This window comes from Balaenoptera borealis, assembly GCF_965194805.1.
Source record: "Balaenoptera borealis genome assembly, chromosome: 13".
Taxonomy (NCBI): Eukaryota; Metazoa; Chordata; class Mammalia; order Artiodactyla; family Balaenopteridae; genus Balaenoptera; species Balaenoptera borealis.
In genome coordinates, this window is record NC_138870.1 from 90,750,786 (window position 1) to 90,771,655 (window position 20,870).

Consider the following 20,870-nt stretch of genomic DNA (forward strand, 5'->3'; position numbering starts at 1 on the left):
TTCTCTATCATTCACTCAGATGCCAAAGTTATAGTTCCCTAACAGGGGTCAAAGTTTTTCTGACTTGGTCCCACTTTCTGATCCAAGTTCTTATATAATAGGCATCTGTTGTTTTAGGACATCCACCTACTTCCTACTTATTCTACTTCAGTTACTTCAGTCCAGTCAAGCTGATTCCACCCATGAGGCAAACAACTCCAGCTCAGACAATCAGGTTCATAATGACTGGTTCAGAATTGGCCCAAACAGAGCCACTGAAATGCCACAGACTTTGGCTGATACTTCTGGGTCAGAAGCAAATGCTTTTTACTATATACCTGCTATTGTTATTGCTATATTTTACCACCAGAGGACAGCCTGTCTGAAAACCCAGTGCAGAATAAGTGAAGTTTGGAGATGCAAAGAGAATTTGGCCCTTCTGAGCCCTAGCATTAACCCATGTCTGAAGCCAATTTCCCTTGGATTGTTCAATTACACTTGCCAATAAACTGTCTTTCTGCTTAAGCTCGTCTTAGTCAGGCAACCATCTAAAGCACTGAACCAAGAGTGCTAAACAACACCGCCTATCTTTTTATGCATGATATGATTCGGTTACATCAACCTCCTTGCCAGTATCAGAATACAGTGCCTTCCCTCACGTTATTTCCTCAGTCTGGAATTTTCTTCCCTCTGGCTGGAATCCCCTTCCCTCTTTTCTCTGTTTATTAAGATCCATCTCATACTTCAATGCTTAGTTCAAATGCCTCAGTGAGGCAATCCCTGGAGGCTGGGAAAAGAAGCAGAAGACCAGATTACACAGAGATTTTAAACCATGCTATGGCTTTTTGAACCCTTACGTAAGGGTAAATAAATGTCATTGAAGGATTTTAAAATAGCAAAGGACATGATCAGATTAACAATTTTAAAAGATGACTCTGGTTGTTGTGTAAAGGATGAATTAGAGGAAGGCAAGGGGAGCAATGATTTGTAAACTACGAAAAATCTACACAAAAAGGATAGTGGTATGGGCTAAAGTGGCAATGGAGATAGAAGAATGTACTTCCATGATTACTTAATTCTGAATAAATCTCTCTCTACATTGTAAACTCCCTGAGGACAGAGAATTTAGCTGTTGACTACCATTTTATCCACAGAAATTAGCAAAGTGATTGGCACACAGTAGGGACACACATTTATTTGTAGAATAAATGAATACACAATTAACAACCTAATATGTAAACTCTGTGAGCAACTGGGCAAATGGCAGTATTATTTATGATAAGAAACACAAGAGAAGTCAGTTTGGAGTTTTTTGTTTGTTTTTGTGAAAGAGGTAAGGGAAAAGATGAACTCTGTTTTGAACAAATTGAGTTTAAGGTAATATAATACATTCAAATATGGAGGGAATCTATATATAGTGGACACATATCTGGGGGTCAGGTGAGAGATCTGGGCTGCAAATACTAATTTGTGAATTTTGGGCATATAGATTGGTAACTGACTTTATGAAGAGAGATTACCTAGGAATGAGGAAAAGAGGGTGGAGATTACAGACTTAAGGGGCATTTAAGGGTTGAACAGAAAAAGAGACGTCAAGGAACACTAATAGCTCTGGCAGAAAAACAAACATAGGAGAGTCCTCTAACCAAAGCAGAGGGAAGAAGAGGAAGGTGTACTCAAATGTGTCAAACAGTAAAAAGTCCAGGAATGAAGTTTTAAAGTATCCTTTGGATGAAAACAGTTTTGGTGGAGAAGGTGGGGGCGGGTGAAACCAAGTTTGGAGTGGGTTCAAGGGTGAGTAGAAGATAAAGAAATGAAGTCAGTCAGTATTTAGACATCTTGTTCAGGAAGTGTGGCTATAAAGGAACTGAGAAACATAGTTTCAGGAGAGGAATGTCAAGGGTAGGTTTTGTTCCTGTTTGGTTTTTTGTTGTTGTTTGTTTGTTTATAGAATTTGGTTTTAAGCATGTTTAAATGTTGATTGGAAGCAACTTAAAAAGAGGACGGCGTTAAAGAAAAGGTGAAAGTGAATAATCAAAAATGAGCTTCACGATGAATACATATATCAAAACATCTATCTTACAGCTTAAATATATACAATTTCAATTTGTCAATTATACCTCAATAAAGCTAACAAAGTTTATAAAATAGAGTACAGATGAAGATATTGGGATTTTTAAAGGCATTTATTTTATTTTACTTTATACAATTTTTAAAGGTTACACTCCATTTACAATTATTACAAAATATTGGCTATATTCTTCATGTTGTACAATACATCCTTGCAGCATATCTTACACCCAACAGTTTTTACCACCCACTCCCCCACCCCTCTATTATCCCTCTCCCCCTTCCTACTGGTAACCACTAGTTTGTTCTCTATGTCTGTGAGTCTGTTTCTTTTTTGTTATATTCACTAGTTTGTTGTATTTTTTAGATTCCATATATAACTGATATCATACAGTATTTGTCTTTCTCTGTCTGACTTATTTCACTTAAACATAATACCCTCCAAGTTTCTCCATGTTGCTGGAAACAGCAAATTTTCATTCTTTTTTATGGCTGTATAGTATTTCATTGTTTGTGTGTGTGTGTGTGTGTGTGTGTGTGTGTGTGTGTGTGTGTGTGTATACACACATACATATACATACACCACACACCACATCTTCTTTATCCATTTTTATCCATTCAGCTGTTGATGGACACTTAGGTTGCTTCCATATTTTGGCAATTGTAAACAATGCTGCTATGAACATTGGGATGCATGTATCTTTTCAAATTAGAAAATCCTAAAGACACCACCAGAAAACTACTAGAGCTCATCAATGAATCTGGTAAAGTTGCAGGATACAAAATTAACACACAGAAATCTGTTGCATTTCTATACACTAATACAGAAAGATCAGAAAGAGAAATTAAAGAAACAATGGAATTTACCATCACATCAAAAAGAATAAAATACCTAGGAATAAACCTACCTAAGGAGGCAAAAGGCCTGTACTCCAAAAACTATAAGATACTGATGGAAGAAATTCAAGATGACGCAAACAGGTGGAAAGATATACTGTGTTCTTGGATTGGAAGAATCAATATTGTTAAAATGACCATACTACCCAAGGCACTCTACAGATTCAATGCAACCTCTATCAAAATACCAATGGTGGGCTTCCCTCGTGGCGCAGTGGTTGAGAATCTGCCTGCTAATGCAGGGGACACGGGTTCGAGCCCTGGTCTGGGAAGATCCCACATGCCGTAGAACAGCTAGGCCCGTGAGCCACAATTACTGAGCCTGCGCATCTGGAGCCTGTGCTCCGCAACAAGAGAGGCCGCGATAATGCGAGGCCCACACACCGCGATGAAGAGTGGCCCCCGCTTGCCACAACTAGAGAAAGCCCTCGCACAGAAACGAAGACCCAACGCAGCCATAAATAAATAAATAAATAAAATTAAAAAAAAAAATACCAATGGCATTTTTCACAGAACTAGAACAAATAATTTTAAGATTTGTGTGGAAACACAAATGACCCTGAAAAGCCAAATCTTGAGAAAGAACAGAGCTGGAGGAATCATGCTTCCTGACTTCAGATGATACTACAAAGCTATAGTAATCAACACAATATGGTACTGGCACAAAACAGACACACAGATCAATGGAACAGAATAGAAAGCCCAGAAATAAACCCAGACACTTACGGTCAATTGATTTACAACAAAGGAGGCAAGAATATACAATGGAGAAAAGATACTGGTTTTGAATAGTGTAAGCAATATCTCTTTCACTGAAGTCATACAGTAGAAGGAAAGAATAAGTAAGGATGTGGATACATTTATAGATCCGGTTACTGAAAATTAAGAGACTCTCATGTGACAGCATCAGCTGTGTAATAAACATGTTTAAGTTTAAATATCAAAAGTAATCTGTTCATTAAAAATTATTTTTCCAAATTATGAGTTTGTTACACGTTAGCATCTAAGTTAAGGGAAGTAACTGCCCCTCTCCCAAATCCTAGACTTAACAAAGAAAATTTAAGAGATGATTACCAAATGCCTACTTTGTACAAGACATGATGCTAGACATTGTGAAGAATACACAGGGCTCTTCCCCCAGATATTTCCATAGCTTTTTTCTCCTCCATTTAGGTCTCTGTTCTCACATTCTGCTTTATTTCTCTCCATTACAATTACCACCACCTGACATGTTTGTTTTATTGTCTGTTTTTCCTCCTATACTAGAAGCTTCTCAAGGCAGGGACTTTTTCTGTTTATTTATTGTTGTATCCCCAGTACCAAGAATAGTGCCTGCCATGAATATGAACCCCAAATAAACTCTGATTAAATGAATGGTATCTTCTCTTTAGGAAGAAGAGGTGTAATCTGTTAAACAGGGGAGAAATGAATATATGAGAACTATATCAATATTTACAAATGAAAGAAGTAATTACTAAGGATGATATAAGCAGTATCAAAAAATGATATAAGAGCTCACAAGACTGTTCATCAACCAGACAAGATGGTAAAGAAAGGTATATTGGAAATGGTGTCATTTGGACTGGGCCTTAAAGAGGTGAGTAGGGTTCTGGGGTTTTATTTTTCAACATGTACAATTCGATGGTTTTTAGTATATTCACAAAGTTGTGCAACCATCACCTTCTAGAACATTTTCATCACCTCAAAAAGAAACCCCATGCCCCTTAGCTCAACTCCCAGAACCCCTCCCCCACCAGACCGAAGAAGCCACTAATCTACTCTCTATCTCTACATACTTACCCGTTGCGGACATTTCATATAAATAGAATCAAAAAGCATGTGGGATACTGTGACTGGCTTCTTCCCTTAGCATAATGTTTTCATGTCCATCCATGTTGTAGCATGTATCAGTACCCCTTTTTATGATTGAATAATATTCCATTGTACAGATATATCATATTTTGTTTAGCCATTCATCAACAGATGGACACTTGGGTTGTTTCTACCTTTTGGTTATTATGAATAATAGTAACTCTATGGACATTCACATATCAGTTTTTGTGTCACATAACTTCAACAAGAAATAAGTGAAGGAAGGAATTGAAATATTATAAATCACTCAAATCCAAAGATGACAAATGCACGATAAAGTTTTCACTGGTCTGAGATCAAATGGGGCAAAGTGAATTTTCATAAAGCTTAATTTATTCAAATCAAAGAACTGTCTTTTATTGTTACAAAACAATTTGTTTGTTGCTTCAAACTTTTTTTTAATGTTAAAGCACCCCTTTTTAAAAAACTGAAGTATATTCGATTCACAATGTTGTGTTAGTTTCTGGTGTACAGCAAAGTGATTCAGTTACATATATATTATTTTTCATATTTTTTTCATTATGATTTATTATAGGATATTCAATATTGTTCCCTGTGCTATACAGTAGGACCTTCTTCTTTATTTTATATATAGTAGTTGGTACCTGCTAGTCCCAAACTCCCAATCCAACCCTCTCCTGCACCCCCCTCCACCTTGGCAACCACAAGTCTGTTCTCTATGTCTGTGAGTCTGTTTCTCTCTTGTAAATAAGTTCATTTGTATCATATTTTAGCTTCCACATACAAATGATATCATATGTTATTTGTCTTTCTCTTTCTGACTTACTTTGCTTTGTAGGATAACCTCTAGGTCCATCCATGTAGCTGCAAGTAGCATTATTTCATTCTTTTTTATGGCTGAGTAATATTCCAGTGTATGAGTGTGTGTGTGTGTGTGTGTGTGTGTGTGTGTGTGTGTGTGTACCACATCTTCTTTATCCATTCATCTGTTGATGGAAATTTACATTGTTTCCATGTCTTGGCTATTGTAAATAGCAGAGCACCCTTTTTTTTAAATTGAAGTATAGTTGATTTACAATGTTGTGTTAGTTTCAGGCATACAGCAAAGTGATTCAGTTATAACTATATATATGTGTGTTTATGTGTGTGTGTGTATATATATACACACACGTATATATGTTCTTTTTCAGATTCTTTTCCCTTATAGGTTATTACAAAATACGGAGTATAGTTCTCTGTGCCATATAGTAGGTCCTTGTTGGTTATCTATTTTATATATAGTAGTATATATATGTTAATCCTAAACTCCTAATTTATCCTCCCCCCTTCCCCTTCGGTAACCATAAGTTTGTTTTCTATGTGTGTGGGTCTATTTCTGTTTTGTATATAAGCTCATTTGTATAATTTTTTTTTTTTAGATTCCACGTATAAGTGATATCATATGATATTTGTCTTTGCCGGGCTTACTTCACTTAGCGTGATAATCTCTAGGTCCACCCATGTTGCTGCAAATGTCATTATTTCATTCTTTTTATGGCTGAGTAATATTCCAGTGTGTGTGTGTGTGTGTGTGTGTGTGTGTGTGTGTGTGTGTGTGTGTGTCACATCTTCTTTATCCATTCATCTGTCAATGGACATAAAGGTTGTTTCCAGGTCTTGGCTATTGTAAATAGGGCTGCTACGGACATTGGGATGCATGTATCTTTTCGAATTATGGTTTTCTCCAGATATATGTCCAGGAGTGGGATTGCAGGATCATATGGTAGCTCTATTTTTAGTTTTTTAAGGAACCTCCATACGTTCTCCATAGTGGCTGTACCAATTTACATTCCCACCAATAGTGTAGGAGGGTTCCCTTTTCTCCACACTCTCTCCGGCCTTTATTGTTTGTAGAATTTTTGATGATGGCCATTCTGACTGGTGTGAGGTGATACCTCATTGTAGTTTTGATTTGCATTTATCTAATAACTAGCAATGATGAGCATCTTTTCATGTGCCTTTTGGCCATCTGTATGCCTTCTTTGGAGAAATGTCTATTTAGATCTTCTGCCCATTTTTTGATTGGGTTGTTTTTTTTTTTGATATTGAGCTGTATGAGCTGTTTGTATATTTTAGAGATAAATTCCCTGTCAGTCACATCATTTGCAAATATTTTCTCCCATTCTGTAGATTGTCTTTTTGTTTTGTTTATGGTTTCCTTTGTTGTGCAAAAGCTTTTAAGTTTAATTAGGTCCCATTTGTTTATTTTTGTTTTTATTTCCGTTACTCTGGGAGTCACATCCAAAAAGATATTACTGCGATTTATGTCAAAGAGTGTTCTGCTTTGTTTTCCTCTCAGAGTTTTATAATATCCAATTTTACATTTAGGTCTTTAATGCATTTTGAGTTTATTTTTGGGTATGGTGTTAAAGAATGTTCTAATTTCATTCTTTTACATGTAGCTGTCCTGTCTTCTCAGCACCAGTTACTGAAGAGACTGTCTTTTCTCCATTGCACGTTACTGCCTCCTTTATTGTAGAGTAATTGACCATAGGTGTGTGGGTTTATTTCTGGGCTTTCTATCCTGTTCCATTGATCTATACTTCTGTTTTTGTGCCAGTACCATACTGTTTTGATTAGTCGCTTTGTGGTATAGTCTGAAGTCAGGGAGCGTGATTCCTCCAGCTCCATTTTTCTTTCTCAAGATTGCTTTGGCTATTCACAGTCTTTTATGTTTCCATACGAATTAAAAAAATTTTTGTTCTAGTTCTGTGAAAAATGCCATTGGTAATTTGATCTGTAGAGTGACTTGGGTAGTAGAGTCATTTTGACAATATTGATTCTTCCAATCCAAGAACACAGTACATCTTTCCATCTGTTTGTGTCATCTTCAATTTCTTTCATCAGGGCCTTACAGTTTTTGGAGTACAGGTCTTTTGCCTCCTTAGGTCAATTTATTCCTAGGTATTTTATTCTTTTTGATGTGATGGTGAATTCAATTGTTTCCTTAATTTCTCTTTCTGATCTTTCATTGTTACTGTATAGAAATGCAACATATTTCTGTGTATTAATTTTGTATCCTGCAACTTTACCAAATTCATTGATAAGCTCTAGTATTTTTCTGGTGGTATCTTCAAGATTTTCTATGTATAGTATCATGTCATCCACAAACAGTGACAGTTTTACTTATTCTGCTCCAATTTGGCTCCCTTTTATTTCTTTTTTCTCCTCTGATCGCTGTGGCTAGGACTTCCAAAACCACATTGAATAAAAGTGGCATGAGTGGACATCCTTGACTTGTTCCTAATCTTAGAGGAAATGTTTTCAGCTTTTCACCATTGATTATGTTAGCTGTGGGTTTGTCATATACGGCCTTTAGTATGTTGAGGTATGTTCCCTCTATGCCCACTTTCTGGAGAGTTTTTATCATAAATGGATGTTGAATTTTATCAAAAGCTTTTTCTGCATCTACAGAGATGATCATATGGCTTTTATTCTTCAATTTGTTGATGTGGTGTATCATACTGATTGATTTGTGGATACTGAAAAATCTGTGCATCCCTGGGATAAATCCCACTTGATCATGGTGTATGATCTTTTTAATGTACGACTGGATTCAGTTTGCTAGTATTTTGTTGAGGACTTTTGCATCTATGTTCATCAGTGATATTGGCCTGTAATTTCCTTTTTTTTGTGGTATCTTTTTCTGATTTTGGTATTAGGGTGATGGTGGCCTCATAGAATGAGTTTGGAAGTGTTCCTTCCTCTGCAGTTTTTTGGAATAGTTTCAGAAAGACAGGTGTTAACTCTCCTCTAAATGTTTGGTAGAATTCACCTGTGAAGCCATCTGGTCCTGGACTTTTGTTTGTTGGGAGTTATTTAATCACCGATTGAATTTCAGTACTTGTAATTGGTCTGTTCATATTTTCTATTTCTTCCTGGTTCAGTCTTAGGAGATTGCACCTTACTAAGAATTTGTTCATTTCTTATAGGTTGTCCATTTTATTGGCATGTAGTTGCTTGTAGTAGTCTCTTATGGTCCTCTGTATTTCTGTGGTGTCCAGTGTAACTTCTCCTTTTTCATTTCTAATTTTATTGATTTGGGCTCTCTCCCTTTTTTTTCCTTGATGAGTCTGGCTAAAGGTTCATGAATTTTGTTTATCTTTTCAAAGAACCAGCTTTTACTTTCATTGATCTTTTCTACTGTTTTCTTAGTCTCTATTTCATTTATTTCTGCTCTGATCTTTATGATTTCATCCCTTCTGCTAACTTTGGGTTTTGTTTGTTCTTCTTTCTCTAGTTGCTTTAAATGAAATGATGGCAACATCAAAAGGTAGTTCTGTTAACTTACTTAGGCAAAATAAATTTTTAAAAATTTGTTTTTCTGTTAAATCCAAAAATCTAGGAAACACTGTTGATTAAAGGAAATGGCACAAAGGAAAGAAGACAGAAACCCACAAGACAGCCTGAATGCCAAGCTAAGGAATTTGCACCTTATTCTACGGTCAATGAGTAAATTAATAAAGTTGTTTAAACATAAAATTATTGACTCCTGGAAGTCATTTCATTAACAAACAGTAACTGGGTTACTACTATATGAAAAGCACTGTATTTGGTGCTATGAGAACAAATTAAATAAAATCTGTCCCTCCTTTTTATAACAGACTTCAGTGGAAGAAAACAGTCTGTCTCTCTTCATTATTTACATCTTTATCTGTTACTCATCTAGGGCAATATTTAGTAGTTAAAAAAAATCTTTTTTAAAAAGGAAAATATGGGAGTATTCCTATTATGCTTACGAGTTTTATTTCACTCATTATTTAACAATGTGAGTTGTTGGATGTACAAAGTAAAGCAATATATAACCCCTAATCTACAGAATTTTATAGTCTAGATTTTCTAAATTTATAAAGTACTCTAGAAGAAACTGACTGTAGGCATTTAACTAGATATTATTTACCTAGGACTTCCAATTTAAGAGCAAATAGCAAATAAGCACTTACTACCACCACTCACATTTTAAGCATTTAACATTTTTAAACTAATTTAATCCTCCTAACAATCTTATGAAGAGGGAATCATTACTATATTGTTAAGATATTAATAGATTAAAATATATAACATTTATTATCTTTTTCCAGAATCAACTTTGACACCAATTCTGCTAAGGAAAGTGTTTTATATAGAGTTGCTATATCATTCCCATCAGTACACAAACATGCTGTAATTTCTCCCATCTTAAAAAAAAAAATCCTCTCTTGACTTCATGTTCTCCTCCAGGAACTACACCATTTCTCTGATCCCCCTAGAGGAAAACTTCTTAAAAGAGCTAGCTATATGAGTTGTCTCCCATCTTCTCTCAGCCTCTCTCAAGCCATTCCCAAAAGGCTTTTGTCTCTGACACTACTGAAACCACTTTAGTCATGATTATGAATGATCTCAAAATGCTAAATATGATTTTTAATTTTCAGTCCTCATTTCACTTGACCAGCAACTTGACAAAGGTAAAACACTTTCTTTGAAACACTCTCTCTCCTTCTTTACTTGGCTTCCAAGACACCATACTCTTCTGGGTTTTCTTATCTTCCTAGATGTTCCTTCTCAAACTCCTATGCTGGTTCTTCCACAGGTCCACAATTTCAACACATTTGAGTACCCGAGGCTCAGTTCTTGGACCGCCTCTCTTTTCTATCTACAGTCATTTTCTTAATGTTCTCATATAGTCTCATGGCTCTACCAGAATGTGCTCCAACAAGATAGGGATTTTTTAGCTATTTTGTTTATACTGAATGCCCTGCACCTAAAAGTGTCTGACATGTAGTAGATGCATGTCATATATCTGTTCAATGACTGAATGGATTAATAAATGGCTTTAAAAGTTACCTATAAAGTGATGACTCTCTAATTTATACCTCCTGCCTGGATTTCTGTCCTTAACTCCAGATATATCCAACTACCTATCTGCTATCTCTACCTGGATGTGTAATAAACATTTCAAACTTAACCAAGTTCAAAAGAAAACTCAAATCACCCTCTCAATGGCTTCTTCAACTGACCACTTAGCAAAGAGCAGTTCCATCCTTCTAGTTTCTCAAGTCAAATTTTGAAATCATTCCTAATTCCTTCTCTTTTTCTCACACCATATATCCAATCTGTCAATAAATTCTGTGAATCCGGCCTTCAAAATATACTCAGCACTTGACTACTTGTCACCACGTTCACCACAATTACTATGGTCCAAGTCATTATCATATCTTACCTGGATGAATGCAATGGACTCCTAACTGGCCTTACTGCTTTTTGTCCACCTCCATCCCACAATTTGAGTCTGTTCTCAGAACCGCAGCCAGAGAACCTTTTTTAAAACTCAACGTCAAATCACATCACTTCTCTGTTCATAATCCTACAATTATTCCCACTTTGCTGTGAGTAAAAGCCCAAATCGTGACAACTGCCTATAAAGCTCTACTCAGTCTGGCCCTATTACATCTCTGACCTCATCTACTACTTTTCCTCTCACTTATTCTGCTCCAGCCATATTGGTTCCTTCTGCTGTTCCTTCCAAAGGTTAAGCATATTTCCACCTCAGGCCCTTTTCTCTTACTGTTCCTTCTCCCTGGAATGCTTTTCCCTAGATATCTGTAATCCATTACTTGCTTCATCATCTTGCTCAACTGTCACTTTCTCTGAGTTTTTCCCTATCACCATATTTTAAACTGCTACTCCAACCCCAACCCCTTGTATTTTTCATCCCTTTTATCTCTATTTCTGCAAATCTTTTATCATCACTAAATACTACATGCTTTCTGGGACACGTGCTTGAAAAGGACAAGAAGTTCTATCTGTTTCATTCACTACCGTATCCCTAGTGTTTAAAGCAGTGCCTGGTATACAGTAGGTGATCAATAATCTGTTGAAAGAAAGGTTTCATTTCCACCAGGGGGCCTAACAATCCTCTAGCCTGGCGTTTCAGGAAAAGATCATAAAACTTCTCTAAGATTTCTTCCAGTGCTCTGAATCCTAGAAGGATTATACATTGCCTAGAAAGAAAAACTGTGCTTGTCTAGTCAACCACAAGGAGGAGTGGAGAGGGAGAGCCGAGCAAAGAGAAATGTTTCCCTTGCTTTGCCTGTGGCAACCTCATGGTGGAAGAAAACCGGATTTGGAGGCGACTCTACTGAATGAATGATTTTCTCCATACTATGAGTTAACTAGACACACACAAACGTAAACATTGAAAACCGCAATCCCTTCAAACGCCACAAAGAGGCCAAGGAAATCAACCCACGGGCCACTGAGAACTGGAAGGGTGTTTCTTTAACTCCAGCACTAAGCATTCCATAAATCCAGGGGAAGAGTTCCCATTAGCGCAGAGACACGCAACTCACACCTTAAGGACAAGGTGTTCCAGGCTGCCAGCACAGCACTCTCTGGCCAGAGGACTATTAAATCCGTTCTATTTAATACTTAAAGCACCTGCAGTAATTAAAACAGCATAGGCAAGCCGGTGTCAGGTCTAAATTCTCAGGTCTGGCCGATCGCATGTGAAGTCTTGATTCATCTAACAGCGAAACCAATTTCCCACGGGATTTTGACTCACCGCCACCTGTTGATGCCAACATTGGAGGAGCCGGCGAACCAGGGGTCGAGGATGTAGACGCAGCGGATGGTGTCGGCGCCCTGAATACACTCCTTCAGGGCGGGGTTGTCGTGAAGCCGAAGCCCCTTTCGGAACCAGTGCACAGCATTCACCCCCATCCCGGGGACGCGGCGGGTGGCGGGGCGCCGCCGAGCTCCTCCGCGGAGAAATTCAGGGCAGGGGGGTCCGGCTCATAACCGACACCTCCGGCCGCAGGAGAATCGCCGCACCCAAGGAGTGAGGAAAGGGCGGCAGAGGGGAGGGAAGGAAAAAATGAGTCCGAGGAGGGGACCGGAGAGGGAGAGGGCGCTGGCGGCGCAGCTGGAAGATGAATGGAGGTTGCCCAGTCAGCGGAGTCCGGGTGTGACGCCTTTAGGAGCCGGCACCCGCCGCCACCTCCTGGACAAGACGCATAACTTCGAGGGCCCCGGACCGCCGGAGGGTGAGCAAGTTCCACAACACCGAGCCGACACGACGGCCCGAGCGGGCGCGGGCAGCCCCAGGAGGTTCGTCACGGAAACCTAGCCCCACTGAAGCGGCCCCCGAGGAGCAGACGGCCCGCCTGAGGCGAGCCGCCGACAGGAATGAGAGAGAATTCAGCCACTGTCGGCCACGCTGCCTCTCGGCCCGGGAAAGAGGAGTGAGGACGGAGCACGGAGGCGGTGGTCGAGGCCGCTGGACGGTTGGCGGCCGGTGACCGGTCCCGAGGCTGGCCGGGTGACTCCGCCACCACCGCCGCGTCAGCGTCCTCGGCCCCGCCCTCGGCTCCTCATTGGAGGGGGCACTCCCCACGTGACCACCGGCACCTCACGTTTCTGAAGTGTGTTTACTACAGCGGCTCTGACTGGGGAATCTGCTTGCACTTCAGTCGCTTCTACGGGGCGACAGCTGCTCCATCTCAAAACCGTCGATCCTCGCCTAGACGCTAGACATTCTGCCTCTGCCCCTTTTCTCGGCTGACTGGTTGGTGTTGCCTGGAAGCGCCCACTGTGAGCAGAGGCCCCATGTGAGGGAAGGCTTAGCCCCGCCCTCGAGGGCCGTGAACGTTCACCATTGGCTGAGGTTCGCCGAGACCCGGATGAGCACGGGTATGCGGGGAGCTCGCGAGCGCGCGCTCTGCTCTGGAAGGCGCGCTTGCGCTCTCGCTGCGTTCCAGTGGGAAGGCGGGCGGGGCCGGGGGCTGGAGTGTGCTCCGGGATGCCTGCCGCGGGGTTCACGGAGCCCTGGAGACAGCCCGGTGTTTTCCAGGAGTCGGCGGGGCAGCCGGGCGGGGAGTGAGGGCAGGATAGGTTGGAAAGAGCAAAGTAGGAGGCTCCACGTAGACTTGGAGCCCAAACCATGTGCTTCCACCCAGCTTTAGCTGGAGAACCCAACTCTACTTTGGAGTGTGTAGAGCTGGCGCCCTTCTTCTTGCGGCCCTCGAGGCGTGGCACCCTTGCACGTGCTCTCGGGAAGAGGAGTAACTGGCGGGGCGGGTGCCAGGCATCCATGGAATTCCTTAATATCGTCAACATGTCAGCCCTAGTTTCTTACACTTAGTGTGGTTTGCAGGGCTCTTCGTAATAGGGCCTTTGCCTACCTTTCTGGGGACAATGAACTTAAGGCCATGCCATTCCTTAGACATGCAATGACCTTATATTCATTCAACAATCACTTACTGAATGAAACTGGCACTGTTCGAAGTGCTGCAGATACAAGGGAGAAAGACAAATATCTCAGACCTCACAGAGTTCACAATCTGTCTCTTAACCTTTATATGTTCTATTTTTCCCTCTATAAAATGCTCTTCTTTAGAATCTGCTGCTCACTACAACCACCTTTGAGGTGGTTGTTATAGATTGAGTTGTGTACCTCTAAAATTCACATAAGCCCTAGTACCTGTGAATGTGACCTTATTTGGAAATAAGGTCTTTGCAGATGATCAAATTAAGATGAGGTCATTAGGGAACCAAATCCAATGACTGGTATCTTAAAAAGGGGGAAATTTGGATGCAACACAGACCCACACACAGAGAGAAGGCCATGTGAAGATTGGAGTTATGCTGCCACAAACCAAGGACCTACTCGAAGCTAGGAGAGTGGCCTGGAACAGATCCTTCCCTAGTGCCTTCAGAGGGAGAATGGCCCTGCCAACACTTTGATTTCAGACTTCTGGCCTCCAGAACTGTGAGACGATAAATTCCTGTTGTTCTAAGCCACTCATTTTGTGGTACATCACTACAGCAGCTCTAGCAAACTAATACAGCTGTAATGTAAATTTAGTCCTCCAGTGAGCCAATATGTCTGGATAGTCTTCCCTAACCCTGCTTTTGTTGCCATAGGGAGGGCATAGCATCTTCTTTTTAGTTTCTTAAGAACATTTAAAATTATATAGTATATGAAAACCTGTTGTTCACTATGAAGTATTAAACAGTTATTTTTATCAGTGGGGATGAGCCTTGGTTAATTACCACACCCAGGGTTCCATCACTTTTGCAGAGGATGTGGCAGACAAGAGCTGTGCACTCATTTGGATTGCCTCATACTCCAGGGGCTATTGTACTTTTAAAAATACAGTGTTTCTAGTTCATGTTTCATTTTAGGCAGTTTGAAAGTAAGCAGATTCTGGGACTTAACCTGGTGGTCCAGTGGTTAAGACTCTGTGCTCCCAATGCAGGCGGCCTGGATTCAATCCCTGGTCAGGGAACTAGATCCTGCATGCCACAACTAAGAGCTCGCATGCTACAACTAAAAAAGATCCCGCATGCCACAACTAAAGAGCCGGCATGCCGCAACTGAGACCCGGCACAGCCAAATAAATAAATAAATATTAAAACAAAAACAAACGAAAAAAAGTAAGCAGATTTTGTCTAAAGACGTAAGAATTATTTTAAGCATCTAAGTGAAACAGTGGGAGGTAGAGAGAATATTGATTTGTGTGGAGTTGGCTTATGTTCGCCAGTTGTCCATTCAATAAAGATGGTTTTTTTTTTTTAACAGACGGCTGTATGTGGGTGGGTGTATAACTTTCATTTACACATGAAATTACTAACTTATTATGAAAATGTCAGTACTGTCAACTGTGCATTCCTCAAAGAGTAAAGGTTTTTTATGGCATGTAGGTTGTTACTTTAATATATTTTTGTAAGCATTTAATAAAAGCTATGACTTATTGAGCACCTACTATATGCCAGGCACTTTATATAGGTTATTATTAACCCTCAGAATAATCTTATAAGGCAGCTTATTATAATTTAGTAATAGTTTATGCCCACTTTGCAGATGAAGATGCTAAAGCTCAGAAATACAAATACGTAGTAAAACCAGATGAAAAACCAAGACTGTTTCTGAGGCCAGAGTTCTTTCCTTATCACATACCATCACTGACACCACCACTCCCTTTCTTTTTCAGAGTGAGTGTATATGTATGAAGAAGGAAAGAAGGGATGGGGAGTATTGCTGGGAATCTCTTGTGAAATTCTGGTTGGCTCCAACATCCTGGTGGTAGAAAGAGTATGGGACTAAGAGGAAGACACTGGGTTATATCTCAGCTCGCCGTTAATTAGTTAATGATCTTGAGCTAGTCATCTAGGCTTTCCTGTCTTGCTCAAAATGGGGGGATTGAACTAGATTTCTAAGTTTGCTATACTATTTTAAAATTCTAGGAGTCTATAAGCACAGCCCTGTCATGGGCTCAAAAATATCTATGAAGAGTCCTATTAAACGTTCTTTTAACTGCCCACTATGTTAGAAAAATCAATATCTCTTTGATTTCATGAGCACCCTTGATAAAACTGTGTCAGCCTCTAAATTGAAAGCCTGTGTTCTCCCTTGACACTATCTTGTAGAGGTGATTTTGGGCATGTGTTATCAACACACAAATAATGAAGGAGTAGACAGTGTGATCAGCTCCCTCAGTCTTGATGTGATGTGAATATTAGGCTAGTAGTCCCTGGCTGAGTGACCCCCCCAGCACTGGAGTCTTTGGGGGGATTGAATTTAAATGTGTTAAGGGATCTTTTTTTAAATTGAAGTAACATTGGTTTATAACATTATATGAGTTTCACGTGTATAATGTTATATTTTGACTTCTGTATATACTACAGTGTGCTCACCACCAAGTTTAGTTTCCATCCATCACCATACAGTTGACCCCCTTTACCCATTTTGCCTTCCCCCCAGGATCGTCATTTTTTTAATGACGTCATTCTCATATGAATATAAAATGAACACATGTCAAAGATTTCACTAAACTTGTTAATTAATGAGGGAACCAGTAAGATGTTACAATGAAATAAAAGGAGATTCCAAAGAGCAGTTATACATGTAGGCCATCAGGAATGCTAAAAGTGAATTTGCTTAATATATGCAAAACACTTCTACAGAGGGGTTGGGGGGAGGGAAATCAATTTCACTTTCACAGGAAAAATCCACTTACATGTCCATAGTTAACATTCCTTTGCATTGCATCGTTTATCTACAATTTACAGAATTGTAAAATAGTTTAAAGATAATGACAGGCAGAGAATAACTTGAAGGGTACCCCAAACAAGAGACCTAGTAATCTTTTTTGCCCATTTCAAAGTCATTCATAATTTTTGTCACCTACTCAGAGAGGTCTTCCCTGTCAGCCCATTCTAAAAAGGACCCCTTCTTAGTTTCTATTATAGTCCCCTGTTACTTTCATCATAGCACCGATTGTTATCTGTATTTTTTTGGTTGTTTACTTATTTATTGTCAGGCAATCTATGCCTGCCCCAATCCCATATGCAAACTCCAGGAGGGCAGATATTTTGATCTATCATGTTCCTCATTATACCCTTAGCACATGCCACAGTGCCCAGTACCCAACAGACTCTCAATCAATGTTCTTCTACAAATTGTGATAACACCCAGTTGATCACATGAACGCTGTACGTCATCCACATGTCAGTTATCAACTTATTGCCTCTCAGCTCCACATTCACCTTTTGTGCTTCCTCTGTGTTAATGGAAGTAACCTCTGTAAGGATTTCTCCTTCACCACTGGCACCATGTTAAACATTGCCAGTAGAGGGTGCTGGAGGGAAACTGAAGGAGGAAGGGGCTTCTCTTCCTGGTTCTGGTATGCTTGGTTTCTTTGTTGTTGTTCGATTGATGCTGCAGGCACTTGGGGGAGGAACATACATCAGGCTCTTAGGCTCTCTGGCTCTCCGTATCCACAGGTTCCGCATCCACAGATTCAACCAACTGCAGATCAAAAATATTAAAAAAAAAAAAGATTCCAGAAAGTTTCAAAAAGCTAAACTTGAATTTGCTGTGCACAGGCAACTATTTACATATAATTTACACTGTATTTACTTATATTTACACAGCATTTACTTCGAATTATCCTGGCAGGGGGCAAGTGGGAAATGAGTGCCATATGAGGGGAATGAGAAAGATAATTATCTATCTTTTCTGAAATAAGAAGATAATCTCACCTACCCTTTTTGGATTAACTCCAGATTCCTAGATAAGCTTAGAGTGATCTGAGAGTAGAATAGACTGTGCCAACTTTCCATCTGAAATCTGGAGGCTGACCCCTCACGGAAGTCCCATTACCACTTTACTGTGACCCAGCCCAAAAGCCCATGAGGGATGCCACTGGACAGAGAGGGCCTGGGGAGCCCTGCCAAGCATCCTGCTGGCTAAGAGAACAGCTGGATTTTTCTAGACATCCCCTCTTCCGTAGAGGGCTTCCTTAGAGTTAGCTGAAAGAGAAAACCAGTTAACCAAGGGGTTTTGCCAAAGGGTACAGCATGTGCAAAATGTCACAAAAGATTGTGACCAAGGACTAGATGGAGATGTGGGCATCTCAACAGACGCCATCCCGGAGAGATAACGACATCTGAGGACTAGACAGGATGAGACATTCAGCTGGTGTCAGTGTTGGCAAGTAAGGAATGACAGATCAATACTCCTTTGCACTGTCCTTTAGATATCTGGGAACTTAAATGCTACCCTAGAGAGAAGCAGAGAAAAGGAGATTTAAAAAAAATTTTTTTTTTTTTTAGAATTGATTGATTTTAAACTTGGGATGACAGGAAAATCCTGAATTGACCGACCAGTTTTCAACCAGTGAGCAGACTGAGACCTTAAGATAGAAACTACGTTTAGCTATAGAAAAATAAAGACAGTTACTCTTGGACCATGATTTGTGGACTGAAAAAATGTTATACTTACTACAAAATCCAGCCAATTATTATAGAAACTCCAAAGACCTTACACAAGCTATCTGGCCGTGGAATCTGGTCTGCATCCCTATTCCTCTCACTCTCCCACTTACTCTCTCCTTGCTTTTCCTCAAGCAGGCCAGAATGCTTCAAGGACTTTGCACTTGCTGTTTGCTTGGAATGTTGTGACCCAAGATATTCTCATAAATCCTTCCTCATTTCCTTCAGGTGTCTGTCCCAGTGTCACTTCCTTGGTGTGGCCTTTCCTGTCTACTGTATCTATACTTATCATTCTAAAATCCCCTCACCCACATTTATGTTTCTTCTAGTACTCATCGGTATATGAATTATATATTTATCTATTTGGTTACATGTCCGTATTAGTCAGCTTGGGCTGCTACAACAAAATACCATAGACTGGTGGCTTAAACAATATATTTTCTCACAGTTCCAGAGGCTGGAGGTCCAAGATCAAGGTGCTAGCATGGTCGGGTTCTGGTGACAGCCCTCCTCCTGGTTTGCAGACTACCTTCTGTTGTATCCTAACATGGCAGGGAGAGAGAGAGAGGGAGGTGGAGAGATGGGGAGAGAGAACTATCTGGTGTCTCTTCTTATAAGGACACTAATCCTATTGGTTCAGGGCCCTATACTTAGACCTCATTTAACTTTAAATACTTCCAGGAAGACCGTACCCCTACCTCCAAATACAGACACTTTGGGGGTTAGGACTTCAACTTACGAATTTTGGGGGGACACATTTCAGTCCACTCTATAGAGTAAGCCCCATGCTATGGGCTGGAATGTTTGTGTGTGTCTCCCCCCTCCCTGCCCCCAAATTCATATGTTGAAATCCTAATCCCCCTCATGAATGGGATTAGTGATTTATAAAGGAGGCTCCAAGGAGCTCCCTAACCCCTTCCACCACCTGAGGGCACAGTGAAAATTCGGCAGTCTGCAAGTGGGAAGAGGGCCTTCCCCAGAGCCTGTGCTGGCACCCTGATCTTGGACTTCCAGCCTCTAGAACTGTGAGGGATAAATTTTTGATGTTTATAACCTATCTAGTCTGTGGTATTTTGTTATAGCAACCCAAAGGAAGTAAGACACCCCACAGTATTTATAGAGTGAATGAATGGATAAATACCCTAAATAATATTAATAATATCCAAGATCAATTCAGTCCTTAATATGTGCCAGACACAGAACTACTATAGTAGGCACTGTGCTAAGAACCTTAGGTACGTGATTTAATTTTCACAACAGCTGTATAAAGTAGATATCACTGTTCCCATTTTACAGATGAGAAAACTGGGGCCCAAAGTAGTTAAGGCCTCATAACTTGCCCGCAAAAGTGGAAAAGGCAGGAAGCAGACCCAAGTTCTCCCAACTCCAGAGGCTGTGGGTTGCCCAGCATACTCTCCTGCTCTCACTGCCCTGGCATTTAAGTGCCTTTATATAGATGCAGGACAAGGACTATCATAGTATGGGGAGAAGGCTGAGTATTTCTGGTTAAGATGAATCTGGGTAGGGTTTTTGTAGAAAGTAGCATTTGCACGGGGGAAAAAAAAATTAAAGAAATGAAGAAAAGATTCCAAAGGAGTAGATAATTGTGCAATATAAGGCAATATATTTATTTAAAATAAGACACCGATGAAAGAAATTTCATGTGCTATAAGACACTGATGAAAGAAATTAAAGATGATACAAACAGATGGAGAGATATACCATGCTCTTGGATTGGAACAATCAACATTGTGAAAATGACTATACTACCCAAAGCAATCTACAGATTCAGTGCAATCCCTATCAAACTACCAATGGCATTTTTCACAGAACTAAAACAAAAAAATTCACAATTTGTATGGAAACACAAAAGACCCCAAATAACCAAAGCAATCTTGAGAAAGAAAAACAGAGCTGGAGGAATCAGACTCTCTGACTTCAGACTATACTACAAAGCTACAGTAATCAAGATAGTATGGTACTGTCACAAAAACAGAAATATAGATCACTGGAACAGGATAGAAAGCCCAGAGATAAACCCACGCACATATGGCCACCTTATTTTTGATAAAGGAGGCAAGAATATACAATGGAGAAAAGACAGCCTCCTCGATAAGTGGTGCTGGGAAAACTGGACAGCTACATGTTAAAAAATGAAATTAGAACACTCCCTAACAGCATACACAAAAATAAACTCCAAATGGATTAAAGACATAAATGTAAGGCCAAACACTATAAAACTCTTAGAGGAAGACATAGGCAGAACACTCTATGATATAAATCACAGCAAGATCCTTTTT

General features: G+C 40.0%; 1 protein-coding gene, 1 long non-coding RNA gene and 1 pseudogene across 7 annotated transcripts in view; 2 read left to right on the forward strand and 1 right to left on the reverse strand.

Moving 5' to 3' along the window:
* Window positions 1–12,346, forward strand: part of LOC309609651 (small ribosomal subunit protein eS8 pseudogene) — a 50,958-nt pseudogene extending 38,612 nt beyond the window's left edge. The window contains exon 3 of the transcript XR_014249724.1: window positions 4,338–12,346. The product of XR_014249724.1 is annotated as a small ribosomal subunit protein eS8 pseudogene (transcript). The remainder of the gene's footprint in view (window positions 1–4,337) is intronic.
* Window positions 1–13,137, reverse strand: part of CRY1 (cryptochrome circadian regulator 1) — a 95,268-nt gene extending 82,131 nt beyond the window's left edge. For 2 of the 5 annotated variants that reach the window (XM_082349903.1, XM_082349899.1), the window contains exon 1: window positions 12,359–13,124. In XM_082349903.1, coding sequence (XP_082206029.1) covers window positions 12,359–12,516 — 158 coding nt within the window. In that variant the 5' untranslated portion in view covers window positions 12,517–13,124. Of the gene's footprint in view, window positions 1–12,358 lie in introns of all 5 variants that reach the window. The other 3 variants (XM_082349900.1, XM_082349901.1, XM_082349902.1) reach the window with 3 other exon arrangements.
* Window positions 13,138–13,413: 276 nt separating this feature from the next.
* Window positions 13,414–20,870, forward strand: part of LOC309609059 — an 86,553-nt gene continuing 79,096 nt past the window's right edge. Inside the window, exon 1 of the long non-coding RNA XR_014233237.1 lies at window positions 13,414–13,485. This is a non-coding gene — a long non-coding RNA (uncharacterized lncRNA). The remainder of the gene's footprint in view (window positions 13,486–20,870) is intronic.